The sequence below is a fragment of the Epinephelus moara genome, chromosome 24 (assembly GCF_006386435.1).
Source record: "Epinephelus moara isolate mb chromosome 24, YSFRI_EMoa_1.0, whole genome shotgun sequence".
Classification (NCBI taxonomy): Eukaryota; Metazoa; Chordata; class Actinopteri; order Perciformes; family Serranidae; genus Epinephelus; species Epinephelus moara.
Window position 1 is genome coordinate 10,031,664 of NC_065529.1, and position 10,229 is coordinate 10,041,892.

The 10,229-nt window shown below is 40.3% G+C and overlaps 1 protein-coding gene across 1 annotated transcript in view; it reads right to left on the reverse strand.

Moving 5' to 3' along the window:
• The window catches only part of LOC126385360 (copine-9-like), a 329,179-nt gene extending 318,950 nt beyond the window's left edge, over nt 1-10,229 (reverse strand). Inside the window, exon 1 of the mRNA XM_050036928.1 lies at nt 9,984-10,229. Coding sequence (XP_049892885.1) covers nt 9,984-10,060 — 77 coding nt within the window. The 5' untranslated portion in view covers nt 10,061-10,229. The remainder of the gene's footprint in view (nt 1-9,983) is intronic.

Here is a 10,229-nt window from a genome sequence, read left to right on the forward strand (position 1 = left end):
TTTTCCTTATCCGCTGCGAGGGTCATAAGGACAGAGGGATGTCGTATGCTGTAAAGCCCTGTGAGGCAAATTGTGATTTGTGATATTGGGCTTTATAAATAAAATTGATTGATTGATTGATTGACAGTGGAGCCACTGCTCCTTCGCATCAAAAGGTGCCAGTTGAGGTGGTTCGGGCATTTGATCAGGACGCCTCCTGTTAGAGGTTTTCCAGGCATGTCAAACTGGTGGGAGGCCCCAGGGCAGACCTAGAACCCTCAAGAGGGACTATATATCTTTTCTGGCCTGGGAATGCCTCGGGATCCCCCAAGAGGAGCTGGAAAGTGTTGCTGGGGAGAGGGGCATCTAGAATACTTTGTGCAGCCTGCTGCCCCTGTGAACCGGCTACAAATAAGCGGTTCAAAATGGATGGATGGATGGATAGATAGATAGAGGGTTGCTCCTCCACAGCTCCACCCTTTTGACCAAATATGATCATTTCTGGCTCCACAAAAAAAAAAAAAAAAAAATAGGTGACGTCGTGGTAGCTATGTCCATTTTTTTTTTTTTTTTACAGTCTATGATCCCCTTCAACTCCTTCTAAAAATATCTGTTTCTTTAGCTGCTAAATGCTCCACTGTGTTCATAAGCTAGTGGCTAACTTTGTCTGTCTGCTGTTTAGTGCTGAGCAGGTAGTGTAAAGTAGGTTTATCAGAGTTTGCCAGCTGCAGCTCGACACCAGGCTAACGAAAGCAGTGAGATTGAACCAAAACAGTTCAACCAAAACAATGACCTGAAAGACAGTAAAACTTTCCACTGAGGGTAGCGTAGTGGATAGTGCCGGCGCCCAATGTACAGAGGCAATGCCTTGCTGCAGCGGCCGCAGGTTCAAATCCAGCTTGCTGCCCTTTGCTGCATGTCAGTCCCCACTCTCTCTCTCTTTCCCCATTTCACCTTCTGTCCTGTCATTAAAGGCAAAAAAGCCAACAAAAATAATCTTTAAAAAAACAACAACTTTCCACTGAGCTGAGGGGTTCACAGGTTCATATTACACATGATCAATTGATCTCTTGTAACATAAAACTATTGATATGTGCATTTTAAAGGTCCAGTGTGTAGAATTTATGAGCATCTGTTAGCAGAATTGGTATATAATATTCATAATTATGTTTTCATTAGTGTATTGTCACCTGAAGCTAAAACTTACTGTGTTTTCTTTGGCTTTAAATGAACCCTCCATATCTATATAGGAGCCCACCATGTTGCACCACCATGTTTCTACAGTGACTCAGAACAGACAAACCAAACACTGACTCTAGTACTCAGCTGGTTGCAATGTGTAACCTCACCACTAGATGCCACTAAATCCTACACACTGCTCCTTTAAGGATTTTAGTTCTAAGCCATACAGACGAGGGCTCCAAAACAGAATCACATTTCATAGTGTTGTGTATCATATTTGGACAAATGCAGTATTTTAAATAGAGGATTTATGCTATACATAGACACAACAATGGCAAAGTAGATGGTGACAATATGCAACCTCAAAACTAATGATCGCAATCTGCCATAAAAGAAGAATCTACTATGCATGGTTGAGGCAGGAAGTACTGTGACCATGAATTAATGCAGAAAAGGCACACATTGGTGAAAAAAAAATCACGAGAATGAAGTTGATGCTCAAAATTTCTTGAGGGAGGACCCCCTGACCCACAGCTAAATATATGTGCCACCAAATATTGAAAAGGAGCCTACACCCTTGCCTTTATATATCCCAACAAGCCAGTGAGCTGTCATGCACAGCAGCAGAGGGCTGGACCTGACCCACCTAAATGGATGCAGCTATCATTAAAAATAATAAATACACTAAGACAGGCCTGTTGGGGTCGCTGGGATTGAACATGTTCCTCACAGCTTTAGCTCCACAACCAAAGGTTTGTTCAATTTGATATAAAAGGTACAGTCAGCCCAATTGTCTCTCTCTCTCTCTCTCTCTCTCTCTCTCTCTCTCTCTCTCTCTCTCCCTCTCTCCTGTATTCACAGCTGATGTCCAGTCAATCTGCAGTGAGGATCCTTCTGGGACCCACTGAGCCAACCCCATTCTGTCAGTGTCAGGGAAGTGAAACAGCCCCTTTCTAACCCCTCTGGACTGGCGGGCCCGGGGACACTGAGGGCCAGGAACAGCTTGTCGCAATCAGCAACTTCAGGCTCTATTAGCATATAGACAGAACCTTGGACTGAAGGGACACTCTTACCATTAATTCCAGGTCTGCCAATCCTCTGTGCCAGGTGTCCTGTCGGGGGTCCCAGTGGCAGCACCACTGACACTCTTTTTATGATTGAAACTTAAAGCAGTACTAAGGCCCATTCACACAGAAAGTGTTCAAGCAGCTGGAGGTGGCTTTTGTATTTGTTGATAAAGAGAATTAAGCTTTTTGTTCGCTGTTTTTGTATTGCTCTGTTTCTGCGCTCTAGGCACCTGGCATTTTTGCTGGAGCACGCTGAACTCATTGAGTTGAAAAAACTCAGGTTTTTTTTGCATTGGCCAGTCGGATGATTTGCGAGGCGGGCCTTCTGTGGTGGTCATGATAAGTTTCCAGTTGGTAAACAATGGAGGAGAAATGGGTGGTAGTGGTTGCTGAATACCCAGAACTATATGACTTTACAAACAACTCGAGCAGTAGAATCCGAGTCTCATTTATCCAGTTGTATGCTCAGTACTTCAAACAACTAATCTGAGACAACTAGGGTTTGTACCCAGGTACACTGAAAACTCTAACTCATCCATCTCACTGTAAACAAACAGAAAAAAATTACAGCCTGAATTCTTTCTTAATCTGCAACATGTTAGTCTGGAGCATAGGCGTTTCTAGCCCATTTTTGGGGGTGCTGAAGCACTCCTAAATTGAATCCCAGCACCCCTAAAATTTGAGAGATTTTTTTTATTTATTTTTTTTACTTTATGTCCTTTTTTTTAACAAGCTAGAAAAGTGTCAAAACCAAACAGTACTTGGTTGAAACATAATATTTTAACAACAAAAATACAGCATCACCCCCCTTGCCTCAAAAATGGTTTGATCCACCCCATCCCTCCCACCTTTCCCCGTCTCGGGCCTGAGCGCTCTATGTGCACAGAGCAATGCGCTGCCTTCTAGAGTGGGTGATATGCAGTAGTGGTGTAAGTACTTGGCTTAAACCAGGATATGTGGCACATTTCTTAACTTCTACCACTCAATACCAACACATTATTATCATTACCAGTCCTCATTTTTGCTGTATTTAATCGTAGGTCACTGTTTATGTTGTTAGGTAGGAGTTAGCTGACGTTTTTTCTAGCTAGGAAACGTTACAGGTGGTCAGTACCACTGTCCTCTGTTTGAATTGGAATGAGAGAAGCTAGCTGTTGTGTCATGTGCATGTGTTAATATTAAAGCCAAGGTGCTACTGACTAGCTAACTGACTGGATGCCCATTAACATTATAACTCCTATTGTGTGTATTTATTATTATTATTTTGTAGATTTCAAGCACTTTTCTTTTTTGAAGTGTATTTTTATTTATGTATTTGTATTATATAATACAGACAAGAAGGAAAAAGGCAGAGACAAACATTGAAAAAGTCAATTACTGTTAATGTGTTAATGTTACATGTTGTGCATTGCATTTCAAATAAAAGTCCAAAAAATAAGTCCAAGGTCCATTTTTGGTATTTTTGGTACTCACTATAGGGGGCTGGTTTACTCCAGAAACATACATACTGTTTATGTGTATGTTGAGGAGCTGCTGTATCAAAATGAGTTGTCTTCCCCCAGAAATTAGGGTTACGATATGTTTCTTTGATGATTCCAATCCATTCCTCTTTTGCTGTGGCTCAGCATTTAAATAACCTTTATCAGATTTGATGGTTTAGTCACAGACTTTCCTAAAAAGTGTTGTGCTTTTCTTTCACAAATGTGGGGATGAAATTGAGTTAAAATGTACAAAACAGTTAAATGTATCTTGCCTGGCCAGGCAGCTCTCTGGGTGCTCAGCACCCCTAAACCTCTGATCCTAGAATCGCCCCTGGTCTGGAGGTTTTAACTCGTGTCCTCTAAAACTTAACTTTCATCTCTGTCAGAGAAAACTGATCTGAGTTCAGACTGTTTACTTACAGCACAGCTACACTCACAGATAACTCAGCCTCCTACTTGCCTATCAAACAGCATCAAAACATAAACCTTCCTGGGTCATCTGAGTGGAGTCCTGCGCTGCAGCCGCAAACTACACAAATCCATTCAACAGCTCCACCATCCACAGTTAGACGCACACAGCTGATTATTTACTGCTGAATTACAGCTCACAACTCACACCAACGGCTGATGCTGCTTAGGTGTGACTGTTTTTGCTGGCTAGCTAAATATTCTGGCGCAGACTGTTTACCCGAGATTGCCAGCCTGACGCTCATTCAGCAGTTGAAGATAATCACAAGCACAGCTGTTCTTGGCTTTCAATGTCTGATAGTCCAGACACCACACCACTAATATTTTCATCTTGTCTCGTCAACAAAAATGAAACATAGATTTCATCATAGTTTTTAGTATCAAGATCTGTTTTTAGCTCATTGTCAACAGCCCTTTTTAGATAGGAATTGTGCAAATTTGCAGGAAAGCCTGATCAGTCTTTTTTCAACATTGCTGAACAGTGTCTTTCAGGTTTGCGTTTCCCTCTTGCTACTAGCTGCTCGCTTATTCCTGCTATCAGCTGTTTCCTGTTTATCCACCGCCAGTGGGTCGCATGTGCGGCGTCATCAACAGCTCCTCCCACAAGTCTTCAACAGCCCCTCCCCTTGCGGAAGGCCGCCTCAGTCTTTTTAAACCAAAAGGGTTCCGCTAATATGACTACCCTACAAGGTGGAAAATTGGGCACCTCGGATCAACTCGCCAACTCGGCTCTGTGTGTCTAATCGCTCGCAGCTTGCCGGCAAAATGGCTCAACATTCGCGGAATGAGTTCAGCATTTCAGCATCGCCATCTTGGTTTTTTGGAGCCAGAAAATTACCATATTTGGGCGAGACAGTGGAGCTGTGGAGGAACGAGGGGTGGATTTGCCTGAGAAGCCAAGGACACTATCGGCAGCAGCCCACCCTTTAATAGACATAACTTTGGCCTTAATATAACATAAATGGGTAAGTAAAAAAAAAAATGACACCCCTTGTATAGTTGTCATGACTGTTGAAATTTGCTATAGAGTCTTAAAACACTTTTTGAACAAGGCTATTAACATGTTTATTTCTGCTGTAAAGTTATTTTATCATGGGGATAGTGGGGAATGACTGGCTTCTGGAACCAGCCTCCAGTGGTCATTAGAGGAACTGCAGTTTTTGACACTTCCACATTGGCTTCATTTTTCAGCCCGTATGGCTGCTGCTTGATTTTTGCTGAAACTTTACAACATAAAATACTTCTGTCCACAAATAGCATGACCTGGGGGTACCTGAGAAAAAATGCGTATGAGCTCCGGCTGAGGAGCATGCTCAGCCATGCATGACACTGTTTGTACTGACGTGTTTTAAATTATAATGTTTTAGTGAAAATGCTCCCGATGGCTGTGCCATTAATGTGCAAGTGTGTGTGAATGTTTAAAGGTGAACACCACCTAAATTAAGAATTCCATGGAAAGTTCAATCAGTATCTGTGAGCATGAACTACTCTCTCTCAAAGCTAGGTACCAGTGACATAAATCTCAAACTTGTGATGTCGTCAAGTACAAAGTCTGGAGATGCTTCTATGAATGGAAGACTCATTTTCTGGATCCACAGAATATTTGTTTGCTTTTATATACCTAAATGAGCATTATTCTATTGTAGTGTTCTCAGTCCTGAAACAGAAAATGTCCCCAAATACTCCCTGAGTGCTTTTAGAGTCATGTAGACCATCTTTCACCATTAATTGTCTATGGAGCAGCTCCAGACTGCATACTTGATGACATCACAAATTTGAGTTTTAGCTCTCTAGTTTCTGGACTCGGAAGAGAGTTGTTCATGTTGACTGATATTTTTGGACTGTCTCAGACAAAAGGAATAACATGTATGAATTCTGAAAATGACTGAAGTTCTCCTTTAAACTGAGTAGCAGGTGGCACCTTGTATGGTAGCCTCGGCCACTGGTGTGTGAATGGGTGAATGAAAATCTGTAGTGCATAAAGTGCTTTGAGTGTTTGGAAGACTAGTAAAGTGCTATACAAGTGCAAGACCATTTACTATTTCGTTAGTAAGTATAAGACTAGATAAATTATACATGGGTTATACTGCATGAGTTGTGTGAGAGTTTGTAAATAAATGTTTGATATAGTTTTGTGTTGTTTGAGATGGCCCTCAGTTGTTTCAAATTCATAAAAAAATGTTTGTCTCTTTTGGATTCTCCATTTTCTTCACAAATTCAAGGTAATACGGGGTGAGTAACTGATATTCAAATGGTCATTTTGCAGGTAAAGTATTCCATTAACTACCTCTTGGACTTGGACTCATACTTCTTATAAATATTTTAAATGCAAATAAACTAATTTTCCTTCATTCGTTGTAGTTAACTGTACCTCTGCATATCTGCATATTACGAGGGTTTTAATTGGTATTTAGGATTAACTCATTAAACTGGTTATCTGGCATAAATGTCTTTAATGGCACTGTGTGCTGGTTTGTAATTGCAATGCAGTGTGAGATCATCACATGCTGCTTGGAAGCCCAAAGAAAGCTTTGGACTGCCCTGCAATACTCAGTACAAATTATATTCAAGTGTTTCAGGGGGGAAACATTGCAATTAATTTTATTAAGTGTTTGCCCTCTGAGGGGCCTTTTATTAGAGGTAATAATAGGTTTGAGTACAAAATCAAACATCAGTCTTTGGAGTTTTTATGAGGGAATCAGCCTTGGTATCTGACACTATGCAAGATGGAGACATTCCTGCTGTCCACCATCAGCTCCTTCCCTTTGCTTTCTTGTCCTTTGCTTCCTTTGCAGCATCTCATTTATTACTGTTATTCTTTGACTTTAAAGACCTGTCCTTGATGCATATATATATATGTATAGATAGATAGATAGATGTGTGTATAGTATATATATATATATATATATACATGTACATATATGTCTCCTGTTTTATAGATTTACTATAAAAATAGACAGTCCTATAATGACATATGTTGGGTTTTTTTGTTTTGTTTTAAGAAAGCCTAACCATTTTAACCCTTTAATGTCAACACTGAAAACAGTAATGGAAAAATTGTTCTTGCATTTTTTTATTTACTTGTTGCAATAATAACAAAAATCAACATTTTGTTTTAACAGACCCCATCGTTTTTTAAATATCAGCCTCTACCAAATGGTTGAGAAGTCACATCATAGTAGAAGTAAAACAGACAAAAAAAAAACAGAAATAAAAACCATGTACTGTTATGATGCTTGAAATATGTTAGTACATGAACATTCATCAGTTTGTTACCACAGAATTAGTAGTATTACCAGTACTAGTATTATTTCCACAGATTTCTTCTAGAAATGAATATAATGGAATAACATTGAATATATGGTATTAACAAGTGAATATTCATCCTTTTCGTATTTGATAAAAAAGAAAGTAAAGTTTATATTATCTTAGCATTACTACATTTACCATAAAAGGACAAATCAACTGTTTGGTTTGAAAAAAAATCATACTTGCTAAATTATATCAGCATATATATATTGGATAACATTAAATGTATCATCTAACAACAATGAATGATCAGAAGTCCTTTTATTTTGTAACAAATAGCCACTTTGATGACATCAGCTTAGCCTTACTACCTAAACCATAAAATGACAAAGGAAGTGTTTGGTAGAGCATGTTTTTGAGGAATTATTTAACTCTCATTAGACCTTTATTTGTTTTATTAAGTTACATAAATCTGGTCAGGAGGACCTCTGAAACTGTAACATGTCAAAAAAAAATATGCCTACTTTTGAAAGTCCCACTACACAGAGCCCTCATGTCTGAGATGTATAGCTGCATATTCCATTTGTAAATGGACTGCATGGTAAAAGGACTGCACTTGTGTATCGCTTTTCTAGTCTTCCACTCAAAGCGCTTTCACACTACATGTCACATTCACCCAGTCACACACACAGTCACATACCGGGGGTCGAGACTACCATACATGATGCCACCTGCTACTCAGTAACAATTCACACGCACTCACACACTGATGAAACTAAGGGTTCAGTATCTTGCCCACGGACACTTGTACGTGCAGAGTGGAGGACTGAACCACAGATCTTTTGATTAGTGGACCACCTGCTCCACCTCTGGGCCACAGCCCTGACACACCCCTACAAACCATGCCCACCACTAGTAAAAGACAAACTCACCACCTCAAAGGCTGTCTGAGCCCTGCTACCATGCTATACTGTAGTGAATAATGAGACCAATATAATCCCCCTTACAATTCAAAATACATAAAAGACGTGACTCACTTTATAAGTCACGAGATGTAGCCCATTACCATTACCTTTACTCTAACCTTAACCACCTCTGTTTTAATGTAATACTTCATACCTAGCTAATTGCTTAGTTAGCATTAGCACAAGTCACGAGATGTAGCCTTCCCATTACCCTTATCTCAACCTTAACCACCTCTCTTTTATAGACCTTTTTTACGGCAGACATTTTGACGTGTCATAGTAGGAAAAGCACAGGTGTAGCTATTTAATGGCATTAATGATAGCAGCATGCCATTCAGGAGAGGTGCTGGTATTGTGCATGCTGGCTTACTGGAATACCTTGCTGGCATTCTTAATGGAACTGAGCCGTCATTAATGTTATCAGCTTCACCTGTGGTTTTCCTGTTGTGACAAGTCAAAATGTCTGTTGTGAAAAAGGTCCATAGTAGGTGTTTCTGTGATGATCTGAAGAATGAAAAGGATGAGGCCGATCACGGAGTTCTTTCTTAATGCACGTTTATTACGAGCTCGGATCAACATTTGCCACACGCGAAGCTAAGTGATTGGTACATACACAATGGGGGGACACAGCTTATATTCTTAACATGGTATCACGTGTGCTGTTACCTACATGGCACTGTGCCAAATTTAACTTGGCCTTCAGCCAACTAAAATTAGTCTCACTTGTCCTGGCAGAACATGATCCTCAGGGTATCCAAGTATCCATTGGTCAGTGAATATGTAAAAATACATACTAACAGGGGTCTTACTGAAAAGGCAGACTATTTAAAGACAGAGCGACATCTAGTGGATTTTTTTAGCATAACATACCTTGCCCAATGATAGAGACATCTCAATCAGGTTGAATTAATTCAACACATTTTTCAGTAAGATACAGTGACTCAAAATGTGCTCTACCAAACAGTTGAGCAGTGCGTTAAAGGGTTAAAAACCTATTGTTGGTACTTTTTTGTTTGAGTGCTAACAACGCTGCTGACATACACTTTCCATGCTAATATTAGATCCTGCTTATGAAATGAGTTATAATGATGTTAAATTATTACTATCCATTCTTTTCTCTTCTCTTCAGGCTTTATAAAAATAACCATTGTTCAAACCACAATCACAGCTCCCTCTCTGTGTCTTCTCTTCATTGTCAGTTGGCACATTTAATATCCACGCACTCATGTGATCTCAGAGTTGCGCTCTCCGAAGCTCTCCAAGGCACTCAGAATAAATCCTGGTACTGTTGGTTACTGCACCCCCCACGCACTTCTACACCCACAGCACATGCAAATTCCTTCTTAGGAAAAAAAAAAGAGTTGCTCCGTGCTCCGTACGTTAAAGACACACTATACTGATGAAAAGCCCGAGGAAAAGTCTAAGATGACCAGACACACGAAACTACGCACAAGAATATCACAATGCCTTCAAAAATTCATGACGACAAAACTGACTTTAATCATCCAAAATGTGTCAATATGTGACTGTGAAAAGATGAACGCTTTTGACAGGTGAGTAGCCTACTGTGGAAACATGTTGGCGGTGCTTACCTGCAGGACACGGTGATTTCAATCTTTGTCGCAGGTACGGTGGAGTTGAGTGGGTCGAAATCTCCTATTGTCGCCATGGCCCAGCTTTGTTTTAAATCACTTCTTCTGAATCGGTGAAGTTGTCACTTCTATTACAGCACTAGTTTTCCTGTGGCTGAAATGTGTTTTGTTCCATCCACCCGAGAGTGAGACAGGGAGAGTGAAGCGGCCGGCTCCGGTTGTAGTAGTTGTTGCTGCTGACGGTCG